Raw genomic sequence first — 17174 nt, 5'->3', positions numbered from 1 at the left:
AGGTGGACGGGGTTTCAGTGTTTGGGGTTTTGCGAAAACATTTAACGTAACGTTGAAGCTTCAGGACACGTGCTGCAACCATCAATTGAACTGTTGTTTGCCATTTATTTACCTAGGCTGCCGCTGTCATGTGTTAAGTGCTAATTGGGTTAGCAGTACGCTACCAGCCCCTCACGACCACCCCCAATGCTAACGCCTACTGTCTTGTGATTTCAGTTGATTTGGCCAATAATTGGCACTACAATGTGCTTGGTCGACTCTGGCTGGTTGATTAATTTTTAAAATTACCTAATGGCTAATGCCGCTAATTATATCAAAGTGTAGTCAAGTCTTTTTTTTCTTCTTCTTCTACTTGGTTGTGGCAAGCGGCTGAAAGCACCCTCTTGTTATTTTTGTACTCTCGAATGGGGGTGGAGTGTGGTGGCTAATTAAAGTTTTAAGTGCTTAGCCGAAAGAGCGGGAGGCCAAGCTCCTGCAACAGCTGCCAGCTGTTGGGCCATTATTCTTAGCGTATAAGCACCAGAATTGTTAGCTTCCAAAAAGCAGACAACGTAAATGTGTTTGCTTAAGATGTCAACTAATTGGTTTTCATTTTTTTTCCTTTTTTCGTAAGCTGAAAAGTTGATGCTCCAGGCTCTCTTTTAGGGATTATCAACGTGAGATAATAGTTTGACAAGAAATTTTTTCACGCACATAGTTGTAGATTAAAAAAATTTTTTTACAAAAAACAAACAAGTATAAAAAAATACTACAATTATTAAAAAAAATTATATCTTATATAGCCATATTATTTATCTATGTCTTATTAATGACATTTAACTGAAAATTCGTTGATCTTGAACTTGAGAAGCGGAGTCTTGTGCAAAATTTCCCCTCCTTGACCATTTTAAAACACAGTAAATACCCTTCATATTTATGTTAGGTGTATTTGGGTATTTTCATTGAATTTGGAAGCCATTTGCGGCAAAACTTTTCTGTTCCATTTGTTGAATAAAGTATTTTTACTTTTAAAACTTCTAATAAATAATTTGCAACCTCTTTTTTGATTGCGTAAATTAATTTAATATTAAATTTAATATAATATAATTTTTTCTTGTTCACATATAAAATTATAATATGATAATATTGTTTAAAATTAAACTTTATGCAAACAATTGATGATTTTTATTTAATACATTCATTACTTAAATAACATTATTCATTATTTAAATGGTATCCACAATGAATACCTGACTACTAATTATTTTAAACACCTAGAGTTAAAACAACGACACATTTTTTTGTTATAAATATTAACTACTGCGTTCTTAAAACTATGCAATTTTAGGCATACGCAATTTCTCATTTTTTAACAAACAAATTGCTTTAGATTTTTCTTTAATAGATAAAAATACTAATTTAATGTCATTTTACGATCTAAAAAACAAAAAATTTCTTTAAATAATCAGCCATTTCATTGCCTTTCCCAACAATTATGGTATAAATGTGTACATTTTTGTCAATGGAGAATCTAAATTTTATAAAAATCTTGTTTATGATTTTGAGCCAAAACATTTTATTTCAATATTTTGTGCGCGTTCAGTAATTGGAGTGTTCGGCGAGTGGAAAGCATTTTGTATGGCAAAAATGTGAGAAATGTGCGTTGACAAAATTTATTTGGTTATGGAAGCTGCCAGTTATGGGAGAATTTACTATACCTCACCCAATTCCCAATCTCAGCCAAATGTAAGACGCACTTTGTCAGCTTATACTTCCCAGAACTGTGCGCATAGCAACAAATTAGCTAAACATTCAATTTATACACGTTAATTCCACAACTAACAAGTGAAAGGCAAATCCGTTCACACACAAACATCGCACACTCGCTGTTAGCTAAAGAAGCTGCTTGGTCAGCAATTTTCTTTGAAGCTCACTTGCAGTTGGGCAGGCATTAAACTATTGCCATCTCCATATTGTTGGTTTTGTTGGCTTTTCCAGACAACTTGAGGCGTGCTGCTTAGCAAATTGCTCTTCATGCCCCTGTGTGCCCGCCGCCTTGTTGTTGCCCTGCCATTTGTAGGCAGCCTTTTGGCTTTTGGCCAGGCCAGGCGCTGAATGCGCGTTGGCCTTTATCTGCCTTGCATATCAAATGGTGCGCTGCCGCTGCTGCTGCTGCAGCTGCTGACGACAGCCGTCGCCAGCAACAAGGACTAGTGACAGGACAGCACTTTATGGCATTTCTTTGGCAACATCTTGATAATGACCAGTGACCTCAATACCAATACGAGCAGAAGGCAAACAGGAGCAACACATGCGCGTCCTCTAACACACTTTCACTTCCTGCCTGCCCGGCGAGACGCCTCCACGCAACTGTGTTAAACATTCTCTTGGCAACACTTTCTCTAGGGGGGAGGCGGGGGATAGCAAAGAAGTGCGGAATGGTGTGGTATGTGGTGTTTGGATTTTGCTTTTAATGTACATTTTTTCACACTAAACACGTGCATAAATCATGAGGCTCGTGCGCTCAACTTTTGCTCAAGGCTAAGTCCCAGCGTTGCCTGCAGATTTGCTGGCTTTTCGTCTTCGTTTGCCCCACTCCGCCAGCTACTCCATAATGTCACCAGGCACATTGAGGGCAGCTCGACTTTGCCTTCTATGCAAAATGCATCAAATAATAATACATAATGCAGCTTGCTGGCAACATGCAGCAGGGAGCATGCCGCATGCAGCCTGCAGCAGCTGCTGTTGCAGCAGGACACTTGTCCTGATTATGGCTTGTGCCACTGTGTAAAGTGTCGACCAAAAGCAGCCAGAGTCGCCTTGTTGGTGGTTGCAACAGCATCTGTTGCACTGTTACAGTTGCATTTGCATTTGCATTTCTCTCTGTCTCGCTCTCTCTTTCGGTCTATCCCCCTCCCGTTTTTCTGTTGCTGTGTGCTTCTTGTCTGTTTGTCCTGGCAAACATTTGTTTTGACTGCTGCGACACGGGACCAAATGGGCTGTGTATGTTGTATATGGCCAACACCAGGGCTTGGCATTAAAATTTATGTCGTGGCTGAGACATTAAATTTTGTCATGGATTTTGTCAGCCTTCTTCTCTCTGTCTCCCTGAGCCCTAGCCCCCTATTAACTGCTGCTGTTGATGTGTTTATCATTATATCTATACGAAAATGTTGATGTTAATTAGCTCACAGTTTATGCGACTGCATTGAGAATTTCGCCGATGGGCGAGTCATGGCGTGACTCTATTAAATGGGCTTAACGAAATTAGACATTAAATTCTAAAGGCTATGGCCATGCCACTGAAATTGTTGCTACTATACAGAGAACCCTCGATAAGTGGAACGCTTCAAAGAAAAACAAGAACATTTTTTTAGGGAAATAGCTCTTCCAAAATTAGGCAAATATGTGCTATATTTTAAAAAATCTTATTCCAACATATTGTTTCGAGGTGCGAGCTGAGCATTAATGAGGGTTGAATTCTGCAAATGATGTTGATTTTAACTGATTTTTCGCCAATTTTCCACAATTGCGGGTGGAATTTCCTAATACCGCGTCTCAGTTTATCCCTTTATCTCAAGGTAAATGCAGTGAAAAGTTCAGTTTCCTAGACCTTCTACTCTCAGTCAGCAAACATAAAAAGTTCATTTATGATTGATGATTTAAGGAAAAGTTTTAATAAGATTAATATCCAATAATACAAAATATATTTCACAGTTAAAATGATTATATTATCTTATGCCCGAAAATAAACAATTAATATTTCTTAAAAATTAAATTTCTTCAGGTTATCATGTTCGAGCGACAACTGCATCAAAATTTATGTAGCTAGCTTTTGCCCTATGTCCTTCGTGACATTACGGATGTGCTGGCATTTAAATCATTCTGCCAATTGACTTATTTGGTAACGTTAGTTGCTTGTTTGGGGATTGGCGGGTGGACTTGGTGTTACCACTCCTCCCACCCTTTGGGCCAACTTCAGGCATAATTCTTTCCACAACTGCCAGCTGGCAGTTTCTCAATGCTGCACACATTCACGCCCAAAAGCTGGCAATAAAATGCCAGCGCCAAAGGGCCAATGCGGGCCACGCCCACACGAGAGCTGCCTTTCAATTTCAGTTTGGAACACATTTTTGCATGGCAAGGAGAATGGCAATAAGAAGCGATAGTGTGGGCAAAGGGTGGCCGGGATCGGGAAATGCAAATGGAATGGGGCGCTGCAATGACGAGAGTCGGCAATTGTTTGCACTTGCTCCATATTCGTTATTTATACCCTACCAGAGGGTATTTTAAATTTGTAAGCCCGTTTAGTACATATATTCTTCATCAGTATTAATTTGCAATATTTTGCCACAAATTGAGTTACAATTTCGTGTTGTATTACGTTTAGTCTAGATGTATATAGTATGCAAGGGTATTTAATAATCGGCTCTCCGATAAAAACAGGTTTTTTCTTATTTTTGAATTTGCCTTTTATGCCTTTGAGAGGCAACTGCTGCAATTTGCGCGCCCGGCCTTTGTCCAACGAAAAAATAGCACAATTCACCCCTTATGTTGGAAGGGGCGTGCGGGGGCGTGGGCTGTGCCTTGCGGTGCATTTAGTGCAAAATTTGCACTCTTCTTTGGGCTCAAGCTCACATATTACTTATTTACACGCCCGGCCTTTAAACAAATTGCATAAACATTTGTTACCTGACTAAAGCAGCTTTTGTGCTCTTCTACACACATATATTTATTTATATGTGTGTGTGTGCGACCTAGGCTGGACTGAAAAAATTGCATTTTTATAGCCGCGCTCTGCTTTTACGTTCGTAAGTCCATTTTATACCTGTTGTTTATTTATTGCTGTTTTTGACGCCCCAAACCCCATTTTAGCCATTGGCTTGGCTATATTTGTTTCCCTTGCTTTTGTTTTCACTTCAATTTGTTTTATATTTTTTCATGCCGCGCATTTTCTTCAGGTTTTCGCGCTGTTTGAGCATTGGCCTAGATAATAAACTATGCGGGATAAATGTAGCTTCTTATTGAATATTGTTAATAGTTTTAATTATATAGGCTATACCCCGGACTTGCCCGTTGTACGTTTAAAATAAATAAACAAAGACCCAAACCTCACGCAAATCGGATAAGACTTGACCGAGCTGTGGGGGAGGGAAATTTTGACCTATGTCTATGTTATATAGGATATTTGAGGGCATTTTGACCAAGAATAAAGTTCTCTTTTTTTTACTTCTCGATCGATTTCAATAATTAATAAGGCATATCGAATAATTCAGCGTATATATTTTTAATTAACATCTGATTTCCGATATCTAATAGTTAGCCAATATTTCTCCCAAATCATGCATTGTCATCCGGGGTTAATAGCAAGCAACGTAATGCAACGAGCATCGAACGCTTCAACGGACCGAATCAAACTGAACAGATGAACACGAACAACGAACCCCATTCAAACTAAAATTAATTAAAAACAACTAAGAGGTTCTAGTCGGGAGCTCCCGACTAGGGGATACCCTGAACCCTCTTATTCCAACACCAAATGCAGTTCGCGCTACGCACTCGTTTGCTTTAGTAATAATAAATATTAATTAATAAAAAAAAAAGTTCCCTTGGCAGGGTTCGAACTCGCTATAAACTGCACTATTTGCCGCCGCCTCTACTCAACAGCCACACCAATAATTGAGTCTCAGTGAGAAAAAGACCAATTGAAATAGCAGCACAGAAAAGAAAACAATCGCAACTGCAATGCTGTTGATAGAAATCAAGGAAGACGCGCATGAATGTGTGTGTGTGTGTACATGTATACAGAAATTCTTGGAATTTGCGCTTGCTGCTGCACGTGTTTGCAGGCCAAAACACATTTTCTTTCGTGTTTCTTAACCGATCTTGTTGAAATTTTGAGTAGTAGATCATATTGTACTATAAAATATTCGTGTATTCTTAAAATGACAATTGCATTTAAATTGTGGCTTAATTAGATAGGCAATACAAGTTGGTTTACTAACATGAATTATAGCGTGGTAGTGGTAGCGGGGAAGTGGCGATAGCTATAAAATGAAGTTTGGTGACTCTAGCTCTAATTATTTACCAATCATTCCAAGCAATTTTTTTCCAGCTATTCCATAACGGTTCGAGGTATACAGTCCATTTAGATTGCTAAAATTACAAAAAAAAAAGATGATAGGTAAAACTGGTTTAAACATAAACTGTATGCTTACCAGTGATAACATTTGGTAAACCATCCAGACTCGAAAATAAGAGCACAGTTTGCCACATCAATATCATTATCCCGATCTGGTGTTGAGAAATTTTGGTGTATAATTTGAATTATCTTTATATCTTTTAAAAACTTTTTCAACACGAAAAAACTAACCGAACATTTCATTACCACGAATAATTTTTACATTTTATAGTTAAACTAAGATTTAAAACTGTCGCCCAAATTAGTTGATTATAAACTAACGTTAGTAAAGCGTAATCTCAACAAAGAAATCTCGCATTTTGCATTTTTAAAATTCTAATCGGTGTTCAAGAAGTCAATGGAGCAGCAGCCGGACGAGCTATCAGAGAAATACCTTTGACACATGATTTTGCATATTATTTAAATTTTGCTTTTCGTTTGGGGTCTCAAGTCTAGACTTATTAATTTAATGCGATTAATATAATAAAATTTATCAAAATAATATAATTTTTAAAAATAAAAAGAGGATTCCAATTAAAAAAACAGTTTTCAAAAAACATTAGTGAGTATTAATGAACGAAGAAGACTTCGGCTTGATCATCATTTGGGTAAATTTCAGTGGCTTCAGGTGCCAACTATTCCAAGAAATTCTCGGTGTACCTAGTCCACCTTTCGAGGTATACGGTCCATTTAGATTGCTAAAATTAAAAAAAAAGATGAAAGGTAAAACTGGTCTTAACATAAACAGTTTGCTTACCTGTTATAACATTTAGTAAACCACCATCCAGACTGGAAACTAAGAGCACAGTTACCCGTATCCCCATCATTATCCCGATCTGGTGTTGAGAAATTGTTGTGTAAATGATACTTGAAGGAATCACCAGTATTTCCTGTAAAATCTCCAAGCATTTTAATCTTATACACCTCTGTCTCGTTGCCAATAACAAAGTTACTGTATCGGACATAACGGGTTTCATTTTGAAAGTCCTTCAGAGATATATATAATTCGTGAGGTTGCGATTGGGTCAGTTTATGGAGTTTCTCGAGTCCGATAAAGAACTCGCCTCGCAAATCCCCAAAACCTGCCTTGTACTCATCCCAGCCTCGGTTAAAGCTCACACTGCCGTGGATACGGCGTTGAATAACGATCCACCCGGAACCGGCGAGCTTCGAGTCACAGGACACGGAGAATGGATACATATCGGGTACCTTTATCGCATACACATCACTTGGTTTTCCTAGGCAGTTAGGGATTATAGACATCGCTTTGAACTCTGAGAGTTTCGATTCAAGTTGTTTGATCTTGGCAACATTAGATTCATTATCTTCATGCTTAGATCTTGATATCTTTAATTCTTTATCTTTTTCATTGATATGGGAATCTGCCGATTTAACTTTGGATTGCAGATTATTTATAAGAACATCATTTGAGACGAGTTGTTCCTCCAGCTGTGTAATGTTGCTCTTATACGAGGCGGTCAATTCGATTTGTTGGGTCAGTTGAAGGTCCTTTTGCCTGATTGTTTCGCTCATCGCATTACACTCTGAGAGCTTCGATTCAAGTTGTTTGATCTTGGCAACATTTAATTCATTATTTTCGTGCTTCAATAGCGATTTTTTTAGTTCTTTATCTTGTTCGTTGATTTGGGAGTCTGCCGATTTAACTTTGGATTGCAGATTATTTATAAGAACATCATTTGAGACGAGTTGTTTCTCCAGCTGTACAATATTGCTCTTATACGAGGCGGTCAATTCGATTTGTTGGGTCAGTTGAAGGTCCTTTTGCCTGATTGTTTCGCTCATCGCATTACACTCTGAGAGTTTCGATTCAAGTTTTTTGATCTTGGCAACATTTAATTCATTATTTTCATGCTTCGATAGCGATTTTTTTAGTTCTTTATCTTGTTCGTTGATTTGGGAATCTGCCGATTTAACTTTGGATTGCAGATTATTTATAAGAACATCATTGGAGACGAGTTGTTTCTCTAACACTGCATTATAGATCTTATACAAGGCGGTCAGTTCGATTTGTTGAGTCAGTTGAAGATCCTTTTGCCGGATTGTTTCCCTCAAATAAAATACAGTCGCCTTTTGCTCATTGATTTTACTCTCTAACTCTGCGAATTGTTCTTCCTTTGCACGTATAGAGACTGCGTAGCTAAGAAGCGGTTTAACCACTTTATAGCAGTAGGTTCCGCACTCCGAATCCTTCTCTCTCGAATCCCTTGTGCACTGCGTTTAACTTTAAATTAGAATCTAAATAATTGACATTACATTTGAGACACCAACCGAGTCATTTGTCGATACTCCATTTGATTGAACTTGTATGGGCATTAATAAAATTGCCCATAGTTTAAAATATATTCCCATCTTTAGATAATTAATTTGAGATTTGCAACCGTTGCACAGCGTTAGAAATTATAAACTGACTGAGACCTGCTTGCGATTCGAACAAAGAAAACAAATTTTTGTAATTCCGGGAATTATCAGTAAAAATTATAATCTGACTGAGACCTATTTGCGAATCGAACAAAGAAAACAGATTTTAGTATCTTCAGGCAAGAAGAGTTCTTTGTGTTATCAGTAGAAATGCGGAGAGCATTTCAATGACAAGCAGCTACCATATATTTTTTCGCTCTTAAAGCTTATGTGACCTGAAAATATATATATATTTGATATTTTTTAAATTAATTATTGTCCTTGTTAGTTCCAAATTTATAATAAAAATCATTTTTTTAAACAATATTTTTTTTTGTCAGAATTAAAAATGTTAAAAAATATGCAAAATACATTTATTCTTTATAATAATTTATTCGAATGTTAACCATGAAACTTCTTACGTTTTCCCTTTTAACATAATCATTAATTAATAATTTATAATAAATAGTATATAATGTAAATAATATAATTAATGATATATTAATCAAATTATTTTTATAATACGCAGTAAAAAATATTAACAACCATCGAAAGCTCATTCAAAAATATTTTTCACTTTAGCAACCTATTTAAGTGATGGAATAAACGGTTTGTCTTGCGGTGAGAATCTTGAAGCTGAAGAATAAACTTTCTTTAATTTAACCTTTGAATCCCATTTGCCGTCCATGAACTTATCAAATGACACAAAGATCTTTGATAATGATTTTGAGGATGATTAATAAAAAAGTTTCATACAAAAGTTTTTCGCGATTTTTCCACACTTGCGAATGAAATTTCCCGAATCCCGGTCTTATCATGCACCTTCATCACATCACAACTACTGTGAAAATTGCAATTTCCTAGCTCTTTCGGTATGGGCTGTGCGTTGCTCACCAATCAATCAGTCAGTGTGTTAGTCAGTCAGTCAGGATAAACAGTTTTATAAATGGAGATTTAAGAAACATAACTTATACATGTTAGAAAAATTGAATAACATGATTGTAAAAATTGTAGATGTATATATCCAGGAGTGTATATTTTTAAATAAATAAATATTTAATTATATATATACGAAAAACTACAACAAAAATGAATTTAGTGGTAACGTTCTGAAAGTTTATAATCACATGCATAGAGCCTAAGAAAACATTAATTTTAAATTGATTTTAATAATTTATTACTTTGTATTAATATGTTTAATTAATATTCACACATTTTCTTCGCTTTCTTTATAGGTAAGCTTTTCGATCCTTACTGGAATAGAAATTGATCATATTCTTGCAATGTAGTGTATGGTGAATATAAACATTTGATTAAACATTTAAACATTAAACATTTTGAATTTGGTTTTGATTTATTATGTCTATGTTTAAAATCATGAATTAGGGCTCTTTTCTAGCTGAAAGCTCATTTCAGCACTATTAACCTGTCTCTCAAGGAAATCACATAATTATTTCTAGATTAACATTCTGTTGTTGACATAGTCTTTATTTAAATCCAATAAACATTGAAAAAGTATTTAAAACAAATCGAATTGGTTACACAAAAGCACTAAATATTCAAAAGAACTCTTGGGGCCGTCAGTGGGTAAACAAAATGGAGTAAAAGGGAATGAGGAACGACGGACTTGCGATCTGATCGATGGCCAAAAAGCCATTCATTTAAAGGACATCATAATCAAGTCCCAAAAGACAAACGGGCGGGCAAACAGCAATCTGTCAGGGTATACAAATACATACGAGCAAAAATTATTATTTAATTACTCACACCGACTCTTGCAGATGCTGTGTGGCAATTAAATCAATATAAAAGAGCTACAAAATGAATGCATAAATAATTGATTTCATTTTGCATGCTCACCTCAAAGTAGAGAGAAAGAGGGTCGAATCCTGTCTGGGGTTTGGTTTCGCTAGTATGTTATTTATTTATATGCCTTTATATACAAAAATTGTGTGTTTAACTTTTCGATATGCACACAGCTCTTTGAAGTGCACATTTTCCCAGCTTTAAAAAGGCACGAAATGCATTTAAAGTATATCCCCAATTGGTAAAGAACGAGGCAAACAACCATCTGTTCACGCAAACTAATTTTAATCGGAGATCACATTAATTATTTATTATTTGAACAAGGTTCTGCTCCCTAATTGAATAAACGCAAAGAAAAATAAAAAATGTTCTTATATATCCACTTTTATAGTAAAAATTCGAAATCAGTTCCTATCAACTATGATCTGATTTAAATTCCCTACAATCGAGACAGAGAGCGAGCTAGAGAGACATATATTTGGTCATGTTTCTAAGTAAATAAATACAAAATCATTAATAGTTGCTTCTCAAAATCTAGGAATTTATGCTATTAAATACTTATATTTTATTTGATACACCAGCGATTTAAAATGAAATATATTTTGAAATTAAAATAGTAAACTAAAAGTACAATATATACAGGTACAGCGTAATAATTATGTACCGTAAATAACTAAATTTAGTTGTAGTTTGCATTTGAGTAGCTTTTAAACTTTTCAAATCGTTCGAGCGCTAGCTTAATTAAAAAAGAGTAGCTTTTTCAATTTTTATAAATATATTTGATTGTTTATATTATCTCACTATAATTTTTTTCATAGAATTTCGCTCTGTAATTTGCTTGATGCCAAGCCCCGGGCATAGCGTACAAATATTGCAAATATAAATTACAAATTTATGTGTTAAATTTCGACGCGGCTTTGTTGCTGCTAGTGGCATCCATTTTGACATTATGAATTTATGTGCTGTCTTGAAAAAAAAAACACATTCCACATATACAAATTTATATTGATCTGTGCATATGGATTCGTATACATGCCACATTTTCAGGGCAGTTGTGCCCTCAAAAGCAGCAAACTAACAAAAACCAACAATGCGAGCTGTGTGTGTGTGTGTGTATATGTGAGCTTATGGCATATATTGTAAATAGGAATATGAAACGACGCCATGAGTTCCAATATGAAATATACTCGGACTTATAGCCTGACAGTGGCACGGTCTGTCGCTAGGGCTATCTGACCGTGCGTCATCTCATTCCCTACATTATGTGTCTGGCGTGTGGAAGGGAGTGTCGGACAGGCTTGAATGTGTTCCCTGCTGCGGCTTGTTTGTCTGTCACGCAGTATGACACTTGTGCTCGAATGCAGCTAGACTGCTGCAGCTTTGTTTATAAATTGCTCAATGTTAAAAAAAATAAAAGAAAAATGTTTAATAATGATCGTTTATTTAAATAATTTTTGAACAATTTTGCAAAATTTTAGATCTTAGTTAAATTTCTTTTGGTCGAATCATCATTTGAACAAATTTAACTGAAAGTGAATACCATGTTATACCAGGTTGATCTTCATTCGTAGTATATAATCCATTCAGGTTACTACAAATTTTAAAAAAGTTGATGTATTAGAAAATCGTTAAATATATGAAAAGCTTACCAAAGAGAACAATTATGATACCACCAGCCAGATTCGTAGAGCATGGCGCACTCGTTATCCATGTCTGGAGTTGAGAATATGGTGTTGTTGTGCTGGGTCAACCAATCGCCAGCATTGCCAGAATATTCTCCAAGAATCCTTAACATATACGATGTAGCCTCGTCATCTATCAGAAACTCACTGTATCGGGCATTATGATGCTGATTTTCAAAATCCTCAAGATGTATATATAGCTCGTGTTTCTGTGACTTGGTCATTAAATGCAGTTTCTCAAGACCGATAAAAAATTCTCCATCCAGATTACCAAATCCCTGACGATATTCTGCCCAGTTTCGGTTAAAATTAACGCTTCCATCCAGACGCCTCTGTATGACGGTCCAACCGGAACCAGCCAAAGTGGAGTCACAGGGCACCAGAAATGAGTCGATGCCAGGCACTTCCAACTCGTAAATTTCGGTCAATTTACCAATACAACTTGACTTAAATGATTTATCCACTTTATTTGTATCGCTTAGCAACATTCTAGATAGTAGTTGATCAATGATCAATTCTTTAGCCTTGTTGTTTACTTCACAAACACTTAAATTGGTTTGCATCGCTCCTAATAGTTTCTGATATGTTATTAACATTTCCTCTTGCTCCATAATCTGCTGGTGTAAACTTTGTATGTTCATTGTTTGTTCAAGTGTGGGCTTTATTTTATTCACAAAATATGCCGACCAGCTTTCTTCCATTTCTTTTATAAAATCTTCCCTGGATTTTACCTTCGGCATATTGGGAATTTCACTCTCTGGCGCCTCCTGTTTTTTCTGAATATTTTCTGAATTTAATACCCAAATAATCAAGCACGCTATTAAAATAACGTTTACTTCTGAAGACATGCTTATTGAAAATACCCGATTGCAATCTTTACACAGTCAAGTTCAACAGAAGACTGAATCTGTTTCAGCGCGAACCACTCACACGATGCCTTGTGTTTATACACATGTGTACATGTATTTGAGCTGCTCAGTTTCTTGCTCGTGCTTCTCTAATATTTAAAAGCTTACTGATATGAGTAAACTCATATATTTTCAGCTATCGCACGTACCATATTTTAAAGTGGGAAAGTAATTGATTTCATCGTTTATTGTTCGCATAATATATACCAATATTACAAAAAACTACTGTAATTTGTTCGCCGTTGGTTTTGAGAATAACTTAAATGAAAAATATAAAAATAACTTTAACTATCGGACGGCTATGTAATTCAGCATACATATGTGTATGTTAATGCACGCATTGGCTGGCCTGCTATGTACATTACTAGAAAAGGACTCTCACTTCTGGTCGGATTACTAAATACGCTGCATATTTCGCCGCTTGGATCTTGGCCATGAAGTGGCAGATCCCATTTTTATATGTAGTTTATATGCTTTAAATATATGCAATGCTGATATATATGCATATGCATGATTACGTTACAGTACAAAAAATATTGATATTATTGTTTGCTTTCGGTAGAATCATCACCAAGTTGGTTTAACTGAGCTCAGCAAGTAAAATATGTAAACAAATAATAATAAAATGCAGACTACTGAATATATATTTGACTACTTAAATATGTATACTTAAATTAATATATAAACTGACTGTTGTAAAATAATTGTCAAAGATGATGACGAATTTAATTTTAAAGAGAAATAAAATTAAACACTATTGTTGATATACCTTAAATTGCTATACTTAACTATTAAAGTAGTTACTTTGTCTGCCGTGTTAAGCAGCTACTTTAAACCTAAATTATCACATCATTAATGCAAAAGTTTTGCCCCACTGTGCCATTGAACTCAGCTCTTGTGTGGCTTTCTTTATTTGTTTACCCAACTTGTGTGACGGGGAGCAGCAAACCCAAGATGCTACCCGACAATTACATTCCCGGCACAATTTATTCATGTTTTGCAACCTTTCTTTGGGCTTAGACGGTTGCTATTGTTTTCAATGGAGCGACGATGGCGCCGGCTCGTTGAGTCAGTGAGTCAGTCGACTCCGGGAATCAGCTGCACATGGTGGGGTCTGGCTTTTGGATTGCTTGACAACCGCAGGCTCAGTTCCTGCGGCTTCCATTTTCATCATCATAAAGTCTGTTGAAAGGAAATCGATATGGGTAACTTAATCATGAAATGAAGTCGACGTCAAGTTGTCTTATATTTTCCATTTTCATGCTATTTCCTAATACGCTCTAAGTGGAGCTTTTTGGTTGTCTGATGTTGTATGTAACATATTCTTTCTTTTGTATTTTGTGCGACTTCGCTTAATATTGGATGAATTGCTCCAATCTTTTTTATTTAATATAACTTCTAATTTATGAAATACTCAAAAATAAGAATGAAATTTTATATTGTGCATGTGAGGAGATTAATTTTATTACAATTATTATTTTTCTTTTGTTCATTTTCAATTTTTTGCTATAATAATTAGACTATTTAAAATAAATATAAAAATTTAGAAAATAAAAAAAAAATTGTAGTAGTCGTATTGCAAACTTATATATTTTTTTTTAATTTACGAATTCTATAAAAAGTTTCGTTCTGTACTGTTTAGTATAGTGTCTAGGGTATTAATTACAAGGAACACTGCTCTTTGCTTTGCCAATGACGTTGTCGTTGTTGTTGTTGTTGTTGTTGTTGTTGTTGTTGTCGTCTCATCGTCTCCATGTGGGTGCTGTTGTTCGTGCGTCGCCAACTACTTTTCCACTTGGGGCTTTGTTTACCTATAAGCGGTCGTTCGAATGCAAGCGGTAGTACGGAGCGGGTAAAACTTGTTCCTTGGTTTTGTTTGTTTTCATGTCTAAGTTGGATTACTTGTTTTCTAAAAAAAAGTCTTTCTATACGCTTTGGCTTATGGCTGCCTTCAATCACTTGCCCTAGCTCTAACTATTCCCCCTGCTTTTCTTAAGCTGCAACCAATTTTGTTTATTTCCGTTGCGACTCCATTGAAGTTTCGACTTACTTTACACATTTAGCTGGAATGCAGGTCAGTGCTGTGCACTTTTATATTAATTTTATGGCTCTGTGCTGAAACGCCCGATTCGCCCGAGCTCCTCGGTAAACTAACAACAATCGTGACATGTATTCACAGTCATTTACCATGGCATTCTGAGCAGGTAGCTGCACTCAAGGCTTATTGTTATGCTTTGTTATGCAAATATCTAGCAGAGTTCCTTTGCTAGTACAAACCCCAAGTGATACGAAAGGAATAACTTTTCTTAATATATCGCACCTATATACATATGTTGTAATAATAATTTGTTGGCTTATTGTTTTCAGCCTTATCAATTCATTTTTGGTCTTATCATCATTTGAACAAATTTCAGAGATTTATAATGCCATGTGTTCCACTTAATTCCAGGTTCAGATAAATCAGCTGCGTTTGTAGTGAATAGTCCATTTAGATTACTGAAAGTGAGAACATTTAAATATTATTATTATTTATTTTTATTTTTAATTTAATAATTTTAAATATTTACGTAACAAAACAGTCGTCAAACCACCAGCCAGATTTCCATTTTGAAGCGCAATTTTTCATGTTGTTGTCATTATCCGAATCAGAAGTTGAGAACCTCATGTTTCTTTGCCATTTCATTGCATCGCCAGCGTCTCCAGAATATGAACCGAGCGAGGTTAATTTAAAACCAGTTTTCTCGCTGCCAATCATAAACTGACTGTATCGGGCATAACGTTGTTCATTTTCAAAGTCCTCAAGGTATATATATAGCTCGTGTTTTTGCGACTTGGTAATAAGGTGCAACTTTTCAAGCCCAATGAAAAACTCCCCATGCAATTCACCAAATCCATGACGATAATTCTCCCAGTTTCGGTTAAAGTCAACGCTTCCATCCTGACGCCTCTGTATGACAGTCCAACCGGAATCGGCCAAACTCGAGTCACAGGGCACCGGAAATGAGTCGATGCCAGGCACTTTTATCTCGTAAATATCGGTTAATTTACCTATACAACTCGATGATTTTGATCCTTCTAGCTTTACTTTATACTCAGCCAGTTTCTCATTCAGTTGAGTGTCTGGGTAACTTAAGCTGTTAATTTCCAACCGCAGTTTATCGATAAACGTATCCTGCAACTCAATCGTATGGTCTCTAGATCGAGTCTCATTCTCGTACCATTCAGTCCTGAGAAGCTGTTGTGCTAACTGCAACTCGATTTGCTCAACCGTTTGCTCGCAAACTCCAACTCTTATTTGCGTATTTGAATATTTTTCCCACAGCTCTTCTTCCTTCATCTGTATACGAATCGAGTGCTCAAGGACGGGTTGTACCGTACCCAGACAGAATGTTGAGCATTTTTGTTCCAAATCTTTGTTCCAGGAGCTTTTCTTTATAAAAAAAAATCGTTATTTTATTTATATTAAATACATTTAATTATTTTTTTCGTACTTCATTGTTAACCGCAGATGGATTATTTTCACAATCCGACTTCTTGAGCACAGCAATGATTAATACAAGGCAATAGCTTATAAAGCTTTTCATTTTCGAAAGAATTCTGTTTCAACCGTCAACCCTTAGCTCAAAACTAAATCTGACTTGGCTGAAAGTTGGCAAATGAATTCCATTTTAGATTTTATCATACACAAACAGATGATATTTTTCCAATTTCACGCAGCTGTTAATTTCTACACTCGCATTTATTAATTTTCTTGTTTGTCGGTAGACTGACGCATTTTAGTGTTTGCAACAACCAATTTTCTAAAGTTTTACAGTCAAAAAAATATCGTCCATATGCTAAATTAACACTAACAGACATATTGGACCAGTTTATTATTACGTTACATAAGATAAATATATTATAATATATATATATATATATATATATATATATATATATATATAACACAATATATATATACATATATATAGTGTATTATTATTATATATTTATATTATTTTTCGCTGAAAAAAGGTACGTTCAAAATATCATAAAAATTATGAAAAAAGCATATCCAATATTTAGCCCATAAATATAAGATTTAAATAACGTATACATTTATGATAATAAATAAACATTTTATGGTAAATGTATTTGTAATTATAGTCAACTTAGTTGATGCTGACTATACAAAATGTCCACTATATTTCGGAGTTGGTA

General features: G+C 35.4%; 4 protein-coding genes across 9 annotated transcripts in view; 1 reads left to right on the top strand and 3 right to left on the bottom strand.

Moving 5' to 3' along the window:
* kuz (zinc-dependent metalloprotease kuz) overlaps positions 1-17174 on the top strand; it is a 152517-nt gene that overhangs the window by 72538 nt on the left and 62805 nt on the right. The gene's annotated exons all lie outside the window — the stretch shown is intronic.
* Positions 6351-8381, bottom strand: LOC135439117 (fibrinogen-like protein 1). Its single transcript, XM_064697743.1, has 2 exons — positions 6918-8381; positions 6351-6858 (listed from the first exon to the last, which is right to left on the bottom strand). The coding sequence occupies exons 1-2, from the start codon at positions 7961-7963 to the stop codon at positions 6720-6722; spliced, it is 1185 nt and encodes a 394-aa protein (XP_064553813.1). The 5' UTR covers positions 7964-8381; the 3' UTR covers positions 6351-6719.
* LOC135438996 (ficolin-2-like) lies at positions 11809-12954 on the bottom strand. Its single transcript, XM_064697570.1, has 2 exons — positions 12034-12954; positions 11809-11975 (listed from the first exon to the last, which is right to left on the bottom strand). Exons 1-2 carry the CDS (start codon positions 12912-12914, stop codon positions 11870-11872), a joined length of 987 nt encoding a protein of 328 aa, XP_064553640.1. The 5' UTR covers positions 12915-12954; the 3' UTR covers positions 11809-11869.
* LOC135439073 (fibrinogen-like protein 1) lies at positions 15276-16617 on the bottom strand. Of its 2 annotated transcripts, none has more exons than XM_064697698.1 (3): positions 16466-16617; positions 15542-16404; positions 15276-15470 (listed from the first exon to the last, which is right to left on the bottom strand). In XM_064697698.1, the coding sequence occupies exons 1-3, from the start codon at positions 16556-16558 to the stop codon at positions 15347-15349; spliced, it is 1080 nt and encodes a 359-aa protein (XP_064553768.1). In that variant the 5' UTR covers positions 16559-16617; the 3' UTR covers positions 15276-15346. The 2 variants fall into 2 exon arrangements, with proteins under 2 accessions (XP_064553768.1, XP_064553769.1); XM_064697699.1 differs by having other exon boundaries at positions 15542-16399; positions 16466-16612.

The sequence above is a fragment of the Drosophila montana genome, unplaced genomic scaffold (genome assembly GCF_035044405.1).
Source record: "Drosophila montana isolate Dmon_TW-CO22-7 unplaced genomic scaffold, ASM3504440v1 contig_402_1, whole genome shotgun sequence".
NCBI lineage: Eukaryota > Metazoa > Arthropoda > Insecta > Diptera > Drosophilidae > Drosophila > Drosophila montana.
The sequence above is the reverse complement of the archived record's forward strand: the minus strand, read 5'-3'. Positions and strand labels throughout refer to the sequence as shown.